This window comes from Rhinoraja longicauda, chromosome 1, assembly GCF_053455715.1.
Source record: "Rhinoraja longicauda isolate Sanriku21f chromosome 1, sRhiLon1.1, whole genome shotgun sequence".
In the NCBI taxonomy this organism is placed as follows: Eukaryota; Metazoa; Chordata; class Chondrichthyes; order Rajiformes; family Arhynchobatidae; genus Rhinoraja; species Rhinoraja longicauda.
The window spans coordinates 43062762-43084860 of NC_135953.1; the positions used below are offsets into that span (position 1 = coordinate 43062762).

At 41.5% G+C, this 22099-nt stretch overlaps 1 protein-coding gene across 1 annotated transcript in view; it reads right to left on the reverse strand.

The window, feature by feature from the left end:
- Nucleotides 1–22099, reverse strand: part of vcp (valosin containing protein) — a 46156-nt gene that overhangs the window by 18963 nt on the left and 5094 nt on the right. The window contains exons 2-7 of the mRNA XM_078396284.1: nt 17488–17599; nt 9914–10086; nt 8342–8484; nt 8003–8133; nt 7082–7213; nt 3190–3292 (exon numbers count right to left, since the gene is read on the reverse strand). Of these exons, the coding sequence (XP_078252410.1) occupies nt 3190–3292; nt 7082–7213; nt 8003–8133; nt 8342–8484; nt 9914–10086; nt 17488–17599 (794 nt within the window). The remainder of the gene's footprint in view (nt 1–3189; nt 3293–7081; nt 7214–8002; nt 8134–8341; nt 8485–9913; nt 10087–17487; nt 17600–22099) is intronic.

Genomic DNA, 22099 nt, shown 5'->3' on the forward strand with positions numbered 1-22099 from the left:
AGTTGTCACACAAAAGGGAACTGCTGTGAAACCAAATAGAGTCAAGCATTCTACAATAATGGGATTAATCATCTGGTAAAGTATGTCATCCTCCACCCATACCCTCACCGCTACCTGCATTTACATTAGATATTGTTACCTAAAAAACAGATCGTCACCACAAAATGCTCAGAATTGATGCTGTTGAGAGTAATATACAAATTTGGAACAACAGTATCCTCACACCACAACTCAGCTGGAGATTGACAGTTCATGAGTAAATGGTTATTGAGACAACACAAAGTAATCAGGTATAATTAATGCAGGCTAATTCAGAATTAATCTACTGCTCCTTTGGCAAACTAATCAATATGTTTTAAAAAATGACCTTTCTCCAGTTTTTCACACAGGCCATTATCAGCCCATGAGAATGCTTTTCTAGATAGATATATTGTAATTAGTTGAACTCCCCAAACTGGATATGCGCCATTGATATGGTGCAAGACACATGACAGGATGCTTAAACAGTGTAAAATAAAGAGTAAGGGGAAAGGTTGAGTGAATGGGCAAGAACTTGGTTCTTTAGAAACAAGGATAGCAGAATAGATCATTACATGATATACCTCATTCCCCATGAATTATGACCCAGCAGATATTAGTTCTAGTTCAATAGACAATAGGTGCAGGAGTAGGACAATCGGCCCTTCGAGCCAGCACCGCCATGCAATGTGATCATGGCTGATCATTCTCAATCAGTACCCCGTTCCTGCTTTCTCCCCATACCCCCTGACTCCGCTATCCTTAAGAGCTCCATCTAGTTCTCTCTTGAATGTATTCAGAGAATTGGCCTCCACTGCCCTCTGAGGCAGAGAATTCCACAGATTCACAACTCTCTGACTAAAAATTTTTTTCCTCATCTCTGTTCTAAATGGCCTACCCCTTATTCTTAAACTGTGGCCCCTGGTTCTGGACTCCCCCAACATTGGGAACATGTTTCCTGCCTCTAACATGTCCAACCCCTTAATAATCTTATACGTTTCGATAAGATCTCCTCTCATCCTTCTAAATTCCAGTGTATACAAACCTAGTCGCTCCAGTCTTTCAACATATGACAGTCCAGACATTCTGGGAATTAACCTAGTAAACCTACGCTGCACGCCCTCAATAGCAAGAATATCCTTCCTCAAATTTGGAGACCAAAACTGCACACAGTACTCCAGGTGCGGTCTCACTAGGGCCCTGTACAACTGCAGAAGGACCTCTTTGCTCCTATACTTAACTCCTCTTGTTATGAAGGCCAACATTCCATTGGCTTTCTTCACTGCCTGCTGTACCTGCATGCTTCCTTTCAGTGACTGATGCATTAAGACACCCAGATCACGTTGTACGTCCCCTTTTCCTAACTTGACACCATTCAAATAATAATCTGCCTTCCTATTCTTACCACCAAAGTGGATAACCTCACACTTATCTACATTAAACTGCATCTGCCATGCATCCACCCACTCACACAACCTGTCCAAGTCACCCTGCAACCTCATAGCATCTTCCTCACTGTTCACACTGCCACCTAGCTTTGTATCATCAGCAAATTTGCTAATGGTACTCTTAATCCCTTCATCCAAGTCATTGATGTATATTGTAAATAGCTGCGGTCCCAACACCGAGCCTTGCGGTACCCCACTAGTCACTGCCTGCCATTCTGAAAGGGACACATTTATCCCCACTCTTTGCTTTCTGTCTGTCAACCAACTTTCTATCCATGTCAGTACCCTACCTCCAATACCATGTGCTCTAATTTTGCCCACCAATCTCCTATGTGGGACCTTGTCGAAGGCTTTCTAAAAGTCGAGGTACACCACATCCACCTGTCAATTTTCCTAGTTACATCAGCAAGTTGATCAAATACATCACAATTCAGCTTTGGCTCGAAAATGCTCACTCGGGTAGTTTGTAATATTTAATACAAATTACTAGATGGTCACTCCACGGGCCACGTGGTAGAAGGTTGCTCCTGACGGACCATGGCCATCAACAGGTTTGGCTTGCTGCCAAGGTAATGACAACCAGTATGGAGAGGTTGCTGCTGAGCCTGGCCTCTGCTCACCCCAGGGACCGGAGGGGAGGGAGTCGGACAGAGGGCCGGTAAGCGGACCGGCAACAGGAGATAGTGTGGGGCCTTGACGGTGGAGGGGGCTGCTAGAGGCCCTGCAGCAGCCTGGGGCTCGGCCCCGTGGCATAGTGAGCCGCGGCTGTATTCCAGCCACAGGCCCGGAGAGGGAAGGCTACCGAGCCCGGCCCCGTTCACCTCGTGGATCGGAAATCGGAGAGGTGGTGGAAGGAGGTGGACACTGGACACAGGCCCCGGTAAAAAGAAAGGGGGGAGGGGAAGAAAAAATCTTACATTCCACACCCTCGAGGTCAGGAGCGGGAGGTGCCCCCCGGGGAACAAGGGATGAAGAGGGCCAGATGAGGAGAGGGACATCGGATGACGGAAACAGAGGCGGTGGCTGCAGTAGGCCTTTGCGGCCAGCTGCAGCTGGGACTGTAAAATGGCACCTCTTGCATAAGGACTCAGTAGGCTGTTCTGCACATTCTGTACTGACCGGGGTGATAGTGCTTATATACGGTGATAGTTTTGCTGAGCTGTATGCAAAAAGTGTATTTCACTGTATCCAGACATGTGACAACAAAGAAACCATTGCGAAAATTCTCAAATCTCAAGCCAATGCATTAAACTGAAAAATTTGCAATGCACTTTAATCTCACTATTGCTGAAAAATATGTGCTGCACAATAAATAAGCACAGACATATATATTTAAAAAAAGAAAATGATCTACAAATATTTGCTTGAAGTTATTTAAAACCACAAGCAATATTTCAATTCAGGAAAGAGAACAATCTTTGTTTCTTGCCATTATTCCTCTGACCCTCACTTCCTGACATGTATGAAACATCCACACAATCTTAACCAAAAGACAGACAGATTTATTTATGATTTTCATATATTTATTATAAAGTGATATGCTTTCTTGTGCACATTTTCATTGTCCAAATCAGTGACATCAAACAAACGACATTCATGTAAATTTAAATACACTAGTACCAAACTCTTACAAAAAAACATCAAGTTTCATAAGATGCATACTCTTTGTGCCTTTCAAGCCACAGACATATAGCAATTATTTGATAATACAGCAGGAACTTACCATTAATGAGGAAGAAAAATGCGCCAGTTTCATTTGCAACTGCACGAGCAATAAGGGTCTTGCCAGTTCCAGGGGGGCCATACAATAGAATACCTCGTGGAGGCTACATTGAGAAAAGGGAATAAGTTGAGAATATAATACTTCAGTTGTGTACTAATCACATCCTTACTAATTACTAACAGAACATCCCAACGTGGTTTTCACCCACAGAGTTGTGAATCTGTGGAATTCTCTGGCACAGAAGGCAGTGGAGGCCAATTCACTGAATGTTTTCAAGAGTTAAATATATCTCTTAGGGCTAACGGAATCAAGGGATATGGGGAGAAAGCAGGAACGGGGAACTGATTTTGGATGGGCTCGAAGGGCCGATCCCTGCACCTATTTTCTCTGTTGCTATGTAACAGGAAGTAACCAATGCAAGCCTTTTTTCTTGTGTAATTATTGTAGTATTACAGGGTGCAGGTGAAGCCATCCCTGCTCCACTGAATAGAATTTTGGTTCCATGTTTAAGAAAGGAGGTACTTGCATTGGAGGAAGCGCTGAAAGTTCATTCCCAAGACTGAGGATTTACAAAGTACAGTTGAGCCTGTACTCACCAAATGCATAAAGGGAGAACAACCTAAATGAAGCACAAAATTCAAAGGAGGATTAACAGGTTGCATCCACTCCAACACATCATGGGCAAATTACAGAAGCCAAAGTCTTTGGGATGCGAGAGGAAATCTGAAGGAAATCATTGAGAGAATCACAGGGAGAATGTGCAAACTCTACATGGTCAGCACCCAAGGACAGGACCGAAGCCAGGTTTCTAGCGCTGTGAGACGGCAACTCTACTAGCCACTCCACCATGCCACTCAGTGCCACTGTAAAGAGGATGTTTTCCACTAGTCGAGGGCTTCGATGAGCACCACCTAGTGGATATCACAAAATGCTCGAGTAACTCAGCGGGTCAGGCAATATCTCTGGAGAGAAGGAATGGGTGAGGTTTCAGGTCGAGACCCTTCTTCAGACTGATGTCTGCGTTTGGTCTCGCCGATGTAGAGAAGTTGACATCTGGAACAGCGGATACAATAGATGAGGTTGGAGGAGGTGCAAGTGAACCTCTGCCTCACCTGGAAAGACTGTTAGGGTCCTTGGATGGAGTCGAGGGGGGAGGTAAAGGGACAGGTGTTGCATCTCCTGCAGTTGCTGTGGAAAGTGCCTGGGTAGGAAGGGACAAGTGGACCAGGGAGCTACGGAGGGAACAGTCTCTGCGAAAAGCAGAAAGGGGAGGAGATGGGAAGATGTGGCCAGTAGTGAGATCCCGTTGGAGGTGACGGAAATGTTGGAGGATAATTTGTTGGATACGCTGGCTGATGGGTTGGAAGATGAGGACAAAAAGGACTCTGTCCTTGTTACGAATGGGGGGAGGGGGAGCAAGAGCAGAGCTGCGGGATATAGAGGCCCTAGTGAGAGCCTCATCTATAATGGAAGAGGGGAAGCCCCGTTTCCTAAAGAATGAGGACATCTCTGATGTCCTAGCGTGAAACACCTCATGCTGGGCGCAGATGCGGTGTAGACGGAGGAATTGGGAGTAGGGAATAGACTTTTTGCAGGAGACAGGGTGGGAAGAAGTGTTGTCCAGATAGCTGTGGGAGTCAGTGGGTTTGTAGTAGATGTCGGTCACTCGTCTGTCTCCTGTGATGGAGATGGTGAGATCCAGAAACGGCTGGGAGATGGTCCAAGTATTTTTAAGAGCAGGATGGAAATTAGTGGTGAAATGTATGAAGTCAGTGAGTTCTGCATGGGTACAAGAGGTAGCACCAATGCAGTCGTCAATGTAGCGGAGGCAGAGTTCGGGGATGGGGCCAGTGTATGTCTGGAACAGGGACTGTTCGACATACCCGACAAAGAGGCAGGCGTAGCTAGGGCCCATGCGAGTGCCCATAGCTAGGCCTCGGGTTTGGAGGAAGTGGGAGGAGTCAAAGGCGAAGTTGTTGAGAGTAAGAACCAGCTCTGCTAGGCGGAGGAGAGTGTTAGTAGATGGGAATTGGCTGGTTCAACAGTCGAGGATGAAACGGAGGGCTTCAAGACCATCCTTGTGGGGGATGAAGGTGTAGAGTGACTGGACATCCATGGTAAAGATGAGGGAGTGGGGGCCTGGAAACCGGAAGTTATTAAGAAGACGGAGAGCATGTGAGGTGTCTTGGACATAGGTGGGGAGGGATTTGACCAGGGGGGATAGGATGGAGTCGAGGTAGGTGGAAATTAATTCGGTGGGACATCTGTTTGTGGATTTTAGGGAGAAGGTAAAATCGGGCCGTGCGGGGCTGGAGAACGATAAGGTTGGAGGTATTAGCGGGCAGAGCGCCGGAATTGGTGAGATCAGTGATAGTGTTGGCGATTACGGTCTGGTGCTCTTCGGTGGGGGTCATAGTCCAAGGATAAGTAGGTGTCTGAGAGTTGTCGTCTGGCCTCGGTCCGGTAGAGGTCAGCACGCCAGACTACCACGGCACCTCCCTTGTCAGTGGGTTTGATGACTAAGTTGGAGTCGTTGCAGAGTGAGTGGAGGGCTGTACGTTCAGGAGGAGAGAGGTTAGAGTGAGTCAGGGGAGTGGAGAATTTGAAGCGGTTAATGTCACGCCGGCAGTTGGAAATGAAAAGTTTATCCACCTAATGGATAAACTTGCCCCTCAAATTTCTCCATCACCTTGAAACTACACCCTGTAGTACTTGATTTGAAAAATGTTGATATCCATTCTGTGTTCCTCATAATTTTGTATACCTCTGCAACATCACCCATGCAGTCCCCTATGCCCCAGTGAGATTATCCCAGCCTAGCCAATCTCTCCTTATAATTTGAGACTCCGTTAAAAGCAATATTCTGGTGAATCTCTTCTGTACTCTATTGATACCAAATCCTTCCTGTAGTGCAGTGACCAGAACCGTATAAAATACTCCAAGTGCAATTAAACCAACATTTTATATGTCTGCAACATGTCTCAACGTTTATATTCAATGCCTTGGCTTATGAAGACAAGCATATCAAATTCTTTATTGATTATTCTATTCATCTGTTCCATCATTTTTAGGGCGTGAAGGACATTGAACATATTCATGTCAAAAAGTTAGACATTTAAGGTATCAACTGGTTACATTATGAGGAGAAATTGAAAAATGTGAGAGCAAGAATGGATTAGCCAAACAGAACAGACTTTATGTTTTCACATGGAGCCCAAAAAGGCAAGCCAAGCATTAATTGCCCATCTATCAAGGCAGGCTATAAAAGGGCATTGTGAACCATTATCATGCATATTGTGAAAGTGCTACGATGGCAAGTATGGAGCTCCACAATTTTTGACATTTGGACAGTACATCCATGTCAGGATGGTGTGAGACATGAATATAATGAAGTGACATACAGTTTGCCTTTAATTTTATGGATTCAGAAGGCACTGCTAAGGTAATGCAGGAGAATTCCTGCAATGCACCCCAAAACTAATAACAGTGGTGAAAGTGCATATTTTAATTTGGCAAACAAGCTGTCGATCAATCAGACTGCTTTGCCCTGGGGATTGACCAGCTTCAGTATTGGTAAAATGCAAATAATTTAAACAAGTAAAAAGCATTTAATGTCTAATCGAGAATAGACAACTTAAATCAGTTAGAGGTTTCAACTCCCCATCTGATATGACAACAAAAAAAAGACCAAAAGGGTTCATAACTTAAATGTAGGTTCTTTGGAATTTGAACATTGAATTATGTATTTACAAATGAAGATTTTTTTATCTCTGGATAATACTTTATACTCTAATGGGGATGGAATTGAATTCAAAGCAAATTAAACATAAACTTCTGAAGCACATTTTAAATGTCCAAAAAATAATTTTAACAAAAATAATATTTATCTTACCTTGACACCAATAGCTTTGAACAGAGCAGGATGCCGAAGAGGCAGTTCCACCATCTCTTTGATCTGAGCAAGCTGCTTTCTACATCCACCGATATCATCATAACCAACTTCATTCAAAGATTCTTCCTCATCCTTAAAATGGAACCAAAAACAATTGCATTTTTTAGTTAAACCTCGTCAAATAAATTTTCATTGATGTGAACTGTCACTAGGTTTCTGTGTGAAATCCTGTGACTTGCAAAGTTAAAATAACATAATATTCTTTGAACATTTCAGAACATTTAAATGATGCATCATTACACAGCACAATGAGGACAGAGGCGCAGTGGTAGAGTTGCTGCCTTACAGCATTTGCAGCGCCGCAGACCTGGGTTCTATCCTGACTAAGGGGGCTGTCTGTACGGAGTTTGTACGTTGTCCCCGTGACTGTGTGGGTTTCCTCCCACGCTCCAAAGACGTACAGGTATATAGGTTAATTGGATTGGTGTACGTGTAAATTGTCCCTAGCGCGTGTAGGATAGTGTAAATGTGCAGGGATAGCTGTTCGGTGAACTGAAGAGCCTATTTTTGTGCTGTATCTCTAAACTAAACTAAAAATGAGAACAATCATCAATCATATAGTTAAAAACAAATGCAAATTATGTTTTCCTATTTTTTAAGACTTCATTCCAGTCTTTAGAAAAACCTCAGTTCTTTGTTTACTCAAATAAAACTTTAAAGAGGTTAAAATAAAAAAGTCAATTTGCATGTCCTGAAACATCAGCATTCAAAACTGACAATTACTACGCAGCTGCAGTAATTTACCCATCAGCTGAGAAGGTTTGCTGATCAGTACCAAGGCACCTCAATCTTCTACACAGGAAAACTTCCCAAGTGTACAGAATGTTACAATGCCCAATCCCAATCAGATCTTGCGTGTACCTCTCTCTTGATGGGTTCACCCTCACAGTGAATGACAGTGTCTGGAGCAACTATACAGTATGGGTTTGGATCCGTTTCCACTACTTTGAATTCCACAGCACGCATTCCACCACGAACCAAGAAAATATCACCTTTAAAATAAATACAGGCAAATTAGTTGTCATCGTTATGTTCTGCAAACCTATGGAATATATTTATAGAACATTTCAAAAAAAATTCTGATTTTGTTTGCATCTTTTCACTTTGCTATCAAAATGGCAAGAAGTCAATAAGATAGGACAAATTATGTGGAGAAATTAAATGTTTCAGAAAATATTTTCAAGCAGACCAAGTGTTTACCTCTCCTTATTGGTCTATAAGCTTCCAGGAAATATGGTTTGAGATAGACCTCAAATAGGTTTCCAGTAATCCCCTCAACCGTGTCATCAATGGGAAGTACGTGGATTCGTTTCCCATACTTTACATCCGGGCATGGTTGAATGCTGAAGAATAAGAGTGAAAAGGTTTCAAAAAATATCTAGTCACACTAAGTTGTAATAAAAATGAACTGCAGAGAGGGCGTATTCGTAAAAGTTACTTAAAATTAGAGAATTTATCAATGGGTTGTGAGCTACCCAAGCAAAAGATGAGGTGCAGTTCCACCAATTTGCGTGTAGCCTCACTCTGGCAACGGATTAGGCCCAGGACAGAAAGGTCAGTGTGGGAATGAATGGGAAGGGGAGTAAATGTAATGAGCAACCAGGAGATCCAGTAGGCCATGGCAGACCTAGCGTAAGTGTTTGGCAAAGTGGAACTCGTTGCATCCGGGGGTTCCATCTATGACAGTCGGGGGGAAAGCACATGCACTAGAGAATGAGGATATCTCAGATGTCCTCGCATGGAAATCCGTAATTTGGGAGCAGATGCGGCAGACAGAGGAATTACAAGGGATAGTATTTTTGCAAGAAGCCTGGTGGGAGAAAGTGTAGTCAAGATAACTGTGGAAGTTGGTAGGTTTCTAGTGGATGTCAGTCAATAGTGTCTCCCACGATGGAGACAGAGATCAAGAAAGGGCAGAGAGGTGTCAGATCGTTCAGGTGAATTTGAGGGCACAGTGGAAATTAGTGGTGAAGTTAATGGTCTGTACAGGTGCAAGAGGCAGTCCCATTGCAGTAGTCGATGTAGCAGAAAAGAGAGTTGGGGATAGGGCCCGAGTACACCTGGAACAAGGACTGTTCGACCTAACCAACAAAAAGACAGGCATAGCTGGGGATAATGCGAGTGCCCTTGGTTATACCTTTAGCTTGGAGAAAGTGAGAAGTTGAAAGAGAAGTTATTGAGGGCGAGGACAAGTTCCAACATGTACAGGAGTGTGTTAGTGGAGGGAAATTGGTTGGGTCTCTGTTCAAGGAAGAAATGGTGGGGCTTGGTACCTTCCTGGTGGCAAATAGAGGTGTAACGGGATTGGACCTCCACAATAAAGAGAGTAACGGGGGCCTAAAAACTGAAAGCTATCAAAGAATCGAGGCATCTTGGATGTAGGTTGATAGGGATTAGACATGGGGGGGGGGGGGGGGCGGCGGGGGAGAAGAGAATCAAGATATGTGGAAATGAGTTCAGTGGAGCAGGAGCAGGCAGAGACCTTGGGTCTGCCAGGGCAGTTCTCTGTGGATTTTGGGGAGGAGGTAGAAGTGGGCAGTGCAGGTCTGGGAACGGCAGATTGCAAGAGGTGATGAAATCAGAGGCAGTCTGGGAGATGATGGTCTGGTGTTTGTCTGTGGGGTCATGGTCAAGGGGTAGGTATGATGTGGTGAGATCTGGCATCTGACCTCAGCACAGTAGAGGTCAGCATGCCCAAGGACAAAGGCATCTCACTTGTCGGCAGACTTATCACACTAAGTTGCGCTTCACCCTTCTCTAATACAAACTTACCTCACAATGTCACCCAGTCTAACTCTCAAGTTGTTGCGCACAACCCTGTTCATGCGAACCTTTTCATCCGAGCACGTATCATCGGATAGAACAATACAAACCGTCTCTCTTCTCTTTTTTCCTTTTAGCAGCACTGTATCTCCTCTGAAGAGCTGAAGCTCATCCATCTTCGCCTGTTAAATTAATAGATTTTCACTCATTAAGTAATGATAGCATCCAATGCAAAATAAAATGTTAACGCATTTAGCGGATAACACAAAATTACATGAGCAAGTTGGAGGTTATGTTGCTGCAAGAGGATTTTTTTCTGCAATTGATATTGTTGTTTCTAGAGTGATTTTTCTTGGAAAATGACATACAAAATATTTCTCCCATTTTTTGATCATCTTGCATACAGAAAAAATGCTTAGGGGTTATGTAACAATCACCGAAAAATTATGCCGTTAATAAATGCTAGTATATTTTCCCAAGTTGTATTTTATTTGCATTTTTTATTTGCTTACAAATCTCTGCAAGGCACAACAGTTGGACTCATAATACATATATTTAAAAAATGTCGATGTTACTGTTTTGCTATATCCTCAGGGGACTGAAATTGCAGGCTGTTGCACTGGTTTCCATTCTCAAATGGCAACCTCTGGCATACCTGGGGTCAAGGCTTTCAGGCTGGACAATGAACGGGCATAATGTTGACAGAGCAGTGCGGCAGCCAGAAAAGTTAAGCCGCTTATACGAGCAATAATGTTTTCATGCCAAGGAGCAGGAGTCAAACAGCAACCAAACGCCATCCACTTATAGGGACAAGGAGCAAAACTGACTAGTTACTATACACCATCAGCCAAAGTTCAGAGGGAGAGGGAACATACCTGCGGTAGACAAGAAAGTTGTGGAATCAAGCAGGCCTTCTGATCCTACTGGCATCAAAAGACTTTGAACAAAGTACTCACCTTTTGGAGAAATTCCAGGTCATTTCTAGGATAATGTATTCATTTTCCTTGATGTCAAGAAATTTGTAATATGCGGCTTTTGTAACTAGGACTGAATGAAGAAGGGTCTCGACCCGAAACGTCACCCAATCCTTTTCTCCAGAGATGTTGCCTGTCCTGCTGAGTTACTTCAGCTTTTTGTGTCTATCTTCATTCTAAAGACGTACAGGTATGTAGGTTAATTGGCTGGGTAAATGTAAAAATTGTCCCTAGTGGGTGTAGGATAGTGTTAATGTACGGGGGTCGCTGGGCGGCACGGACTTGGTGGGCCGAAAAGGCCTGTTTCCGGCTGTATATATATGATATGATATGATAAAGCATGTCCTGCTTTAAATATTTAACAAGCTTCTTGGTTGTTTTTCTGAATGTGTATTGAATCACCTTTCCTATTTCTTTTTCCTCTGGAAGGTTTATGCACAAAATCTCCAGCAGATTTACAACTACCTAGTGTTATGTAAGAGTTTTGGAAATTTATTTGAATAAATGTCAGAGGTATGTCAGATAAATGAAAAATACTTTAATGGGCAATTGACAGTCAAATGTCTCATGCTGTTATTCAATGCAGTCTGATGCAACTTTTAATTGAAGAGATTCAAGTTAAATCGGAATAGGAAAATACAGGTGCAAAATCAAGTCAAGTTTTTGTGCTTTTCTCAGACATAAACAACAAACCAAAACAGGCCAAAAGAATTTAAAATGCATGGAGTTAGTCTGCATTAAAAAAAACAAGTGACTGGCAGCTTAATGTTCCAGTTTCTAGACACGACAGGGATGAAAGAAGTTGAAGTTGCGTTTTTCATTGGGGAGAGCAACATGGCAGTACTTTGGGAGGATAGTCCAGTTAGGCTTCATGGGTGGCACTTTGAAATAAGGGGCATTGCTTTGATGGGATCGCATTACAGACTCCACAATAGTTTGCAGGAAGTAGAGCAGCAAATGTAGTTAGATCACAGGTAGTTGCAATAATAATAATGTTGTAATAGTAGGTGATTTCAACTTCCCTACTATTGACAGGGAGTAACATAGTGCCAAGGGCTTGGATGGGGCAATACATGCGTGTCTAGGATTTTTTTTTTTGCCAGAGACTTCTGCTGAGTCCACTGTTGTTTGTCGTCTGTATTAACAATTTGGATAGCAATGTTGTTTTCATGGCGAGCAAGCTTGCTGATGATACCAAAGTTGGTATTGGTGATGTGGTGGACAGTGAAGGTGGTCATCTAATATTACAACAGGATCTAAATCAACTGGGGAAAGGGAACCAAGGAATGGCAGCTGGAATTCAACGTGGGTAAGTGTAAAGTGCTGCATTTCAGTAAGTTAAACTGGGACAGGACTTGCGCAGTAAATGGTAGGCCCTGGATAATGTTGTAGAATATAGACCTTTAGATATAGATAGATAATTCACTTAAAGTGATGATAGAAAGGGTTGGTGAGGCATTTGGCAAGCTTGGGCCAAAAGGACTGTTTATGTGCTGTATGACTATGACTAAAACCCTAAAACTGTGTTTGACTTGACAATCTTGATTTGCTGTTTCACTTCCCAATGGAGATCTTTATTCCTGCTAAACAAACGTCATCCTATGCTTTTACTTCGTTTCATCTTACTCACTCAAATATATTGTATTCATAACTATGATATTTGAGCCATTTACATGAAAGAATGGCATAAATGTGCACACAGTCAAACTAGGCATATCACGTTTCACACATAATTGTTTTCCAGGCAAGATGCAAGATGAGATTACTTACAATCAATAGGTCTTCATTTAAGTAAAGAAACTGAAGAATAATTTCTGAAGTGTTTCCAAAAAAAGCTGGAATGAGCATTTCTTTAATAATTATTTGAAAACAGGTTTTAAACAATTTGATGAATTTAGTTCTTACAGATTTAACAACTGATTGGTCACAATGCCATCATACAATAATTGGAGTACTTTTTTTAATGACAAAGTATTCAGGGTTGGATCAGAAAGGTCAAGCTAATTGTCATCAAAAAAGGATGAATACAGTATCTTGACAGGTCGCTTCTCAATGATTTTTCCCATTGAAACTGCACTTAAGTTTTGGAAAGGTGTTATTGTTTGTATATATTTAGATATGATTTAGGACATATGTCACCCAAGAAATACTGCCAAACATCTTATCTCAATTAGAAGGGAGCTGCTATTCTAGGTTTATATCAAGTTTTTGCACGCAAGCAAAATGTTTGCAAAATGAGCATATTGGTTTGCAATTTGGTCGTGACAGTAACACTGCACACGGACGAATGGGATATTTGGGGAGCAAGAGAAAAAAATAACATAAAACTGGGTCATGGTCGAAAACTAATTAAAAAAAGATTTTTGGTTTAAAAAGGACACCAGTTGCAGATTATTTCTTAACATAAATTCTAAAATATATTTTGAGTAGAAATAAAACATAGCATTAAACATAAATAATCCCATCAGGATGGGCACAATACCTCATTAGCAATTTTAGATAGGTGTTTTCCATGTGCAATTTGCTCATTTCACCCATACTAGTTTCATAAAAATAGGATAAATGGATCACCTTCAGTATGTAGACCTCGGAACGGGTAATTTACACGAGTACAAATATCGTCTTTGTGGCGTAAATTTTGCAAATACAAAAGCACATAAATAGGTATGTTTGTAGAATATACTCTTGCATTTAAACAAATCCAAGAGAAGAAATTGTTGCCAAAAGATTTTGTGGCATAGGTCATAATCACTTTGATCTTCAGTCTTATGTCCATGTGTGCAGTTTTGGTCTCCAAATTTGAGAAAGGACACCCTTGCTATTGAGGGAGTACAGCGTAGGTTCACAAGGTTAATTCCCGGGATGGCGGAACCACCATATGTTGAAAGAATGGAGCGACTAGGCTTGTATACATTGGAATTTACGAAGAGAGGGGATCTTATTGAAACATATAAGATTATTAAGGGATTGGACACGCTAGAGGCAGGAAACATGTCCCCGATGTTGGGGGAGTCCAGAACCTGGGACCACAGTTTAAGAATAAGGGATAGGCCATTTAGAACAGAGATGAGGAAGAACTTTTTCACCCAGAGTTATGAATCTGTGGAATAGATAGCAGAGTCAAGGGATACGGGGAGAAGGCAGGAACAGGGTACTGATTGTGGATGATCAGCCATGATCACAGTCAATGGCAGTGCTGGTACGAAGGGCCAAATGGCCTACTCCTGCACTTATTGTCTTTTGCATGTTTCCACAAATGGCAGAATGAGTTTCCTTAGAAAGAGACAGTGCTGGAGAAAGTCAGCAAGTCAGGCAGTGTCTCTGGAGAACGTGGATAGGTGTTGATTGATTGGGGGAGAGAGCTGGAAGAGAGTTAGGGGCCGGATAAAGCCTGGTAAGTGATAGGTCGATATAGGCAAGGGTGGTTTGATTGACAGATGGTTGGACAAAAGCCAGAAATGAAAGGACAAAATGTGGTGAGATAAACAAATTAGGTTTATTCTCGTCATGTGTACTGAGGTAGTGAAAAGCTTTGTTTTCCAAGTTATCAGATCAGGTAATACCAAACATACATGTAATTAATTCAAACTCAAGTACAATAGGTTAAGCAAAAGGGAAGATACAGAGTGCGGAATCTAGTTCTCAGCATTGTAGCGCAACAGTTCCATAGACAAAATTCAATGTCTGCAATAGGGTAGAGGTGACTTGGACAGTGCCTAGATTATGGAGGAGCAGTTCATAATCTTGATAACAGAGGGTAAGAAGTTGTTCCGAAGTCTGGCGGTGCATGCTTTCAAGTATCTGTACCTTTTCCGAGAAAGCATGACGTCTACATGGAGTCAACGATGGGGAGTCTGGTCCATCTGGGTTACATCTATAATACTTTGCATTTATTGCAGTCTTGAGCAGATTTGTTCCCAAACCAAGCTGCGATGCAACCAAACAATATGCTTTCAATGGTGCATCTGCAGAAGTTTGTAAGAGTCACTGGGGACATGCCCAATTTCCTTAGTCACCCAAGGAGGTCAGCAGGACTTCATGGCTGTCATTTCAATGCGTTTGATCCACAATAGAGCATTGGTACTATTAACAGTAAGGAGCTTGAAGATCTCAACCATTTCCACTTGCTGACTGGGCCATGTACTCCACCATTCTTCCCAAAACAAAAAACTAGTGCCTTTGGCTTGCTGACGTTGAAGGAGAGGTTATTGCCCCAACAACCCGTTACTAACTTCCCTACCTCCTTCCTGCTCCCAGTATAATCATGGTTTGTGATTCAGCCAACTACAATGGTGTCATCTGCAAACTTGCAGATTCCGTTTCTGTTTTCTGTTGTACCACCGCTAACAGCTGGGCTATCTCTTGCAGGTTTCGCTCGCGTGGGTACTAGTTGCAAAAAGATCATTTAGATTTTGGTGGGAAGTTTGGTGAGATGATCCATGTCCAAGCTGTCGAGTCGTAACTTGAAGAGTGACAAGGTTGGTGCATATCTGGTGGTGTCGGGAAGGATGTTCCACTCTGGGATAGTCCACTCTGGGATAGTACCTAGTGACTGTAGGTAGGTATTTTTGTTTGCTCTAATTCTAATATAAATGAAGTGACCCGAGGACTGTCTTGTAAATTTCTGGGTATTGGATTGAATAAAGTGAGATATGTTACTGGGGATGATGCCATGAGATGGAGCTATAATCAAATTTTGGCCATGCAGCCGTGAGTGTATAGGGAGTATAGTAGAGGACTGAGAACCTATCTGTGCTTGGCTACGATGTTAAGAATTATTGTGTGGGGTTGTTATCAACTATCCTCACCAATTGCGATCTGTGGGTCAGAAAGTCAAAGATCCAATGGCAAATGAAGGAGTGCAGATTCCCAGTTCCAGGAGTTTGGAATGAGCTGGATAGGATTAAGGTGTTGAAGGCAGAGGTGTAGTCTATAAATAGAAGTCTAATGTCGGGGTCCTTGTTTCCTTGTTGTCTAGGTATTCCAGAAATTAGTCTAGGGCCCGACAGACGCAATCTGCAATGGACATGTTGCAATGATAACCATGCTGCAATGGATCATGGCTTGGTGGGAGGCTGGAGTTAATGTGCACCTTCACTAGTCTCTCCAAGTACGTCATGATGGTGGATGTCAAGAGCCACATAATAGTACTCATTAAGACACTCCACCTTACTTTTCTTTGGCACTGGTGGTCTTCTTGAAGAAAGTTGGGGCTTCAGAATGGAGTAGTGAGAAGCTAAAGATGTCTGCAAATACCTCTGCCAGCTGATCCACATAGATCCATCCCAAGGATGCGGTCAGGGACACTATCTGGACCAGTTGCTTTCCATGGATGACTTGAAATGTGAAGCTAGATGAAGGGGTATATGAGGAAGGAAAATAAGTGGCAGGAATGTGGGAGAAATGGGCATGTATCTAAGTGAACCACAGGAAGGGGGGGGGAGAAGGGGTGTGTTTGTTAGTTAATTTCCTTTTTCTGTCCACTTAATTTTTCTTTTTTATCAATCTCGTGCTTTTAATGCCATTTGTTACAACCTTGTGGCAGTGTGGTCACCAGTGATTTTTTTTGTATTTTCCGATTTACAGAAATTGACTTATGGACATCTGTAAATACAGAAACCATTTGTTATCTTGGATGGCCTGCATATAACTGCCAACAGTGCTCTCTTGGTCAAAAAAGAGATGCATCAAATGCTATTTAATCAAAGGGAACTGTGGCAATAATTGTTTCAGAAAACTTGTTGTTTTTGCGACACAGATCTATGGATCTCAACAATAATTTAAAGTAGATTACAAGCATCTCTGTGAACCAAAACTTCATAGCAGCAGCAGCATCATTGATAACAGCAGATACTAAGATGAAGTTCTCTGTTTGGAGTCAAAATATCAAACGAAAATTAAGGGTTTAAAACATTTAGTTATGTTACAGTTATGGGGCACTTTTAAAATCAGCCGAAGACCATTTCTCCTCTATTACCATAATCTGTGATAGTCTGGGTAAAATATAATTTTGTTATGCAAGTGAGCGCTGCCAATAAAATTCTACAACGAAAGTTTACGTCTGCATTATACAGTAACTAGCTATCAAAATATGAACCTTATTTGACATTTAAATTTCTAGACAAAATTGAATGTGAAAAGGCTACCTACCTCAAAGCACGATTTAGTTTGGTTTGCATTACAAAACAGCAGCACAAAAGCTTAAGAGCTACTATAATCTTTTTAATTAATGCAAACAAATATTTTGTTTGCTCCATAATAGCAGTGCAATCTAATACACTGAAGAGATGAAGTGGATTTAAACAAATTGAAATGGCCAAGTCTGGCACTGCTGCACATTAAATTGAAAATAGATGAAAAACGAAGAAAAATGTAAATGTTGAAATCCAAAATAAAAAGCAGAGCGCTAGAAATTCAAACTTCCAAAATGATGCGAATGGTGTTAGCCAGTAAAACAGGGGTTGAGGTCGCAAATAATGAACAATCTTTTATATTAAACATTATGAAGTTCCTTTGAAACACCATTCCAGCTCTCAGCAAATATGCAGAACATGGGGGGAGTGAGGTGTTAGTTTTGCATCTGAGCCTAATACATAATTATTAGCATACCTGAGACAGCGAAACCACACTGTTGTCTTCATTAATTGCTTCATCGACAATTAATCGATTAGGTCTATGCTTCTGCTTCAGAATAGCAGTTGACAAATCATCAGATTTAACCCTACAAAATAAAAAAAGTTTAGATTTTATTATCATGTGTACCAAGGCACAGTGAAAAGCTTGTTTTATATGCAATCCAAACAGATCAGATATATCACACATAAATACAATCAAATCAAACTCAAGCTTAATGGATAAAGTAATGGGGAACATGGAGCCAGTTAGATGAGTTTGCAGTATTGTGGCGCATGGTAGAGTATCAGTTCCATACACAAAGTCCAGTGTCCTCCGTGGGGTAGAGGTGACATCGACAGTACCCTAGCTCATGGAAGGACCGCTCAGAAGTCTGATAATGGAGGGGAAGAAGCTATTCTGCCTGGTGGTGCACGCTTTCAAACTTCTGTATTTTCTGCTGGATCAGAGCAGGGAGAAGGAGAAATGACTGAGGTGGGACAAGTCTTTGATTATGTTGTCTGCTTTTCCAAGGAAGCATGAAGTGGAGTCAATGGTGGAAAGTCTGGTCTGTGTGGCAGACTCGGCTACACCTACAACTCTGCAATTTCTTGCAGTCTTGGACAGTGCTCTCAAAACAAGCTGTGATGCATCCCAACAGCATGCTTTCAATGGTGCACCTGTCGAAGTTGTACATGGTGACTGGTGACATGTCAAATTTGCTGAAACACTCAGATGAGTCTGGTGAAACACACTCCACTGCACACTTCCATCTGAAGTCAGAAACAAACGTGGTGCACTTGTTCAGTTCCATTGCCGAGTCATTGAACATTGCTCACTCTTCCGACACAAAGCAATCCTGCAGTAATTTCTCTGCCTGCCCTGACCAGCTCTGTGCAGTCCTCGCCACTAAGGCTGCCTTCAGACTTGAGAGAGCCGAGTTTGGGGAGCTGAGGGTGGGCTATGTCTCTGTGAAACAGAGCACATAGCATTCCAATGTTGTTGGTCTGTGACAGATCAATGGTAGTATTAATGCCAAGTACTTGAAGCTCTCAACCATTTCCACTTCCACACCATTGATGTTGACTAAGATATGTACTGCACCATACTTCCTGAAGTCAAGTCAGCTCCTTCACCTTGCTGATATTGAGGGAGAGGTTATTGGCCTGACACCATGAAGTATTTCATGCTAGATTCCAGTACTTAAATTTCAGGACAGATTCAATTACATTAGAATTTAAGATCAACAATTCAAATGCTTCCAACATTGGAAATTTCTAAAGAACATCAAGGAAGAAATTATAAATGGCATTATTAGCTTTGTTACGAATATACTGAACATTGAAAACAGAATAATGAACATTATTAAGAAAATACTGAATCAAGATACAGTTTAGTGTTTGTCAATAGTCATCATTATATGCATTTGACAAAAGGTTATTCCAAAAATGTTATCGTTCTCAATTGTCTCTCATTAGAAATTATAACTTCAGATATCGGCAATAGTCTTTCCTCCAGTGTATTTACAGGCGATCCCCATGCTACAGCTTTCGGTAATGGAAATTCGCTAACAGGGTTTCAAAGGTCTTTTATTGTCACGTGTACCAATTAAGGTAAAGTGATATGCGAACTACCAGAAATTACACGGAATAAAAGTAAATTAACTTTTTTTTTCACGTGCAGTTGACACAGTTTTGAACTAGTGAAAATAGAAACATGGATCATTTTCTCGGAATACGACCCTTTCGTAACACAGGCGTGCTTGCATAGATAATATTTCAGACACATATGATACTCATTTTAAACAAAGAATACATCCAGATTAGTAAAGTTGTAAAAACAGTAAAGAGAAATAAGGACGAAAGCCTTTTTTAACCAGGCGACCATTTTTCAACACGTTTGATACTTTCCAAACAGCAAAATAGATAGATGGACCATTATATAAACAATTTTATCTGACGAATGCTTTACAAATCCACTAGTCTACACTTTAGTGCTATGACCTCAAGAGACAACTCAAATGCAGCAAGCACATTTATTAATATAGTTTTCAAACAAAATTTCTAGCACATTCTCCTTTGTACTTGGCAAAAATAAATTGATGTCACAAGCTAATGTTGGATATTTAGTTGGAAAATTATGGCACGCAAGACGGAAAATGCACAGAACAAAAGTTTTTTCCCCGGAAAGATAGCAAAATGAGAGGGTCAGCAAAATTCAATCTCTGGTAAATACATAATGTTAGCCTCAGATTTCCCAATGTATCTGTGGCAGATTAACAAGATCTATAGTAGGACAGATGGCAACGTTTTTACCCACCAAATGGATCAGTAACATATTACAGAATCTTAAGATGAGGCTCCGGGAAGTATCCAAATTTTAAGTAGTCAGAACCACAATGCTGTGTGGCAGTTTAAGACTTGTGCATTCACACATTTGTGTATGGAAGTCCTCAAAAACATGAGTGAGAAAAGGTAAATGGCAGCAGTTCCACATGAAACCTTTGCACCATTGTCTTTAATAAGGGGTATGAAACAAATCCCTTTGCTGATGACCCCCATTAGGTTGGCAGGCGCAACCCTGAGTTTCAGCTGCCTGTCATTTTAATTCACCATGCCACTATCAAAATGAAGCTCAATAAAAGTATGAGGAACATTATCTCGATCTTTAACTAAGTACATTCCAGCCCAAATTCAACAATGCAAGTAATCTGACATTTCCAGTTATTAGTTTAATTTCTCTTCAGATAAATTCAGAAAACATTCACCATGTCCTATGTACACATTACCTTGACACACACTGGCTGCATCATTTATGTCATTTGCCCTCTCCTAATCTCCAAATGATTACAAGCTTGCATTTAAAATTCTGTTTCTTCTCCTTCCATGCAATTTTTAAATTCTAACTTTTCATGGTTCTGATGAAAGGCAAAACTTGAAATACTGTCCATTTCTCTTCACAAGCATGGCATATCCTAATATTTACAACATATTCTATTTTCCCATGTTTCAATTTCCATTTTGTCTCATTTCCTTTCAAGCTAAGGATGCAAAATTGCTCTGAAATAAATTGGAAAAATGTTGATTGAACCAAGTCCGAAGAATGTTTTTTGTTTCTAAAAAGGATGTCACAAAATCAAAATGACCCATCTGTCTGATAATGCTGAGGTTCTTAAACTCCTATGTAAGAACGGGTAGGATGAATAAGATATAGTGACGAGTCATAGTATAGGAGGGAGAATGAAAATCTGTTGATCGGTGACAGAATAACATCAACAAGACCACAGAGCTGATCGTTGATTTCAGAAGGGTTAGCCAAGGATCCCCAAGCCCATCTTCATCGACGGGACAGCACTGCAGAGAGTCAACAGCTTCAAGTTCCCAGCCATGCATCCCTCTAAAGATCTATCCTGGGCCCAGCACATTGATACAATCACAAAGAAAGCTCAGTAATGCCTGTAGTTCCGTAGAAGATTGATGGACGATTCAGTACGTCAGCAAATATTCTCTTGTACTTCTACAGGTGTGTATGGTGGAGGACATATTGACTGGTTACATCATGGCTTGGTTTAGCAACTTGTACACCCAGGAAGGAAGGAGATTACAGAGTGGTAAACACTACCACAGTTCCATACGAGGTGTTGGCTCAAAACAGGAGCCAATGTCATCAAAGACCCATACTAGTGAGGCAACATTCTCATTTCACAACTATCATCAAAAAGTGCAGAAGCCTGAAAACCCTGACCACTGGGTTCAATAACAGATTCTTCATAACAGACGACAGATATTTAAGCAGTGCAGGATCGAGGACAAAAAATTATATCTGGTGTTTTAACAAGATATATTACTCTTCTGTGACCAAATCAGTTCCTGTCCTCTTCCCCCTGCCGACCTCCACCCCCCATTATGCTTTAACATTTCAGCTCAGTGATGACGGTTTTTATTGCACATCCCAAATAATTGCACATTTTACCTGAACAAATCAGCCATGCTAATAAACAGGATCTACTGCATTACCAATACAATCAAATGGTATTTGTGAGAATTGCTTCAGAAGTTCATAAATACATTAATGAACTGAACTGCCTTTACCACTGATGCGTCCAAGCTAGTCGCATTGAAATGTGCAAGACTCAGCATGATATCTCCAGGCCATATTTAGAATATAAATGTACAGTTGTTTCAAATTATATACATCAATGTAATCATCCACTATGATTACAATGTTACCATATCTTTCATCAATTTATACTTATAATGCAGGTAGTATTTGGCCCATCCCAGTTCAGCAATCAAATTTGTCCCTAAGAAGGGTCTCGACCCGAAAAGTCACCCATTCCATCTCTCCAGAGATGCTGCCTGTCTGTGCCTACCTTTGATTAAACCAGCATCTGCAGTTCTTTCCTACACATTTTGTCCCTATCCCTTATGTTCTTGTACCCCCAGGACACAAAAAAAAGCGAACCAGCAAAGAGAGTCGCAGTGGTAGAGTTGCTGCCTTACAGCACCGGAGACCCGGGTTCAATCCCAAATACGGGTGCTGTCTGGACGGAGTTTTTACGTTCTCCCCGTGACCACGTGGGTTTTCTCCGAGATCTTCGGTTTCCTCG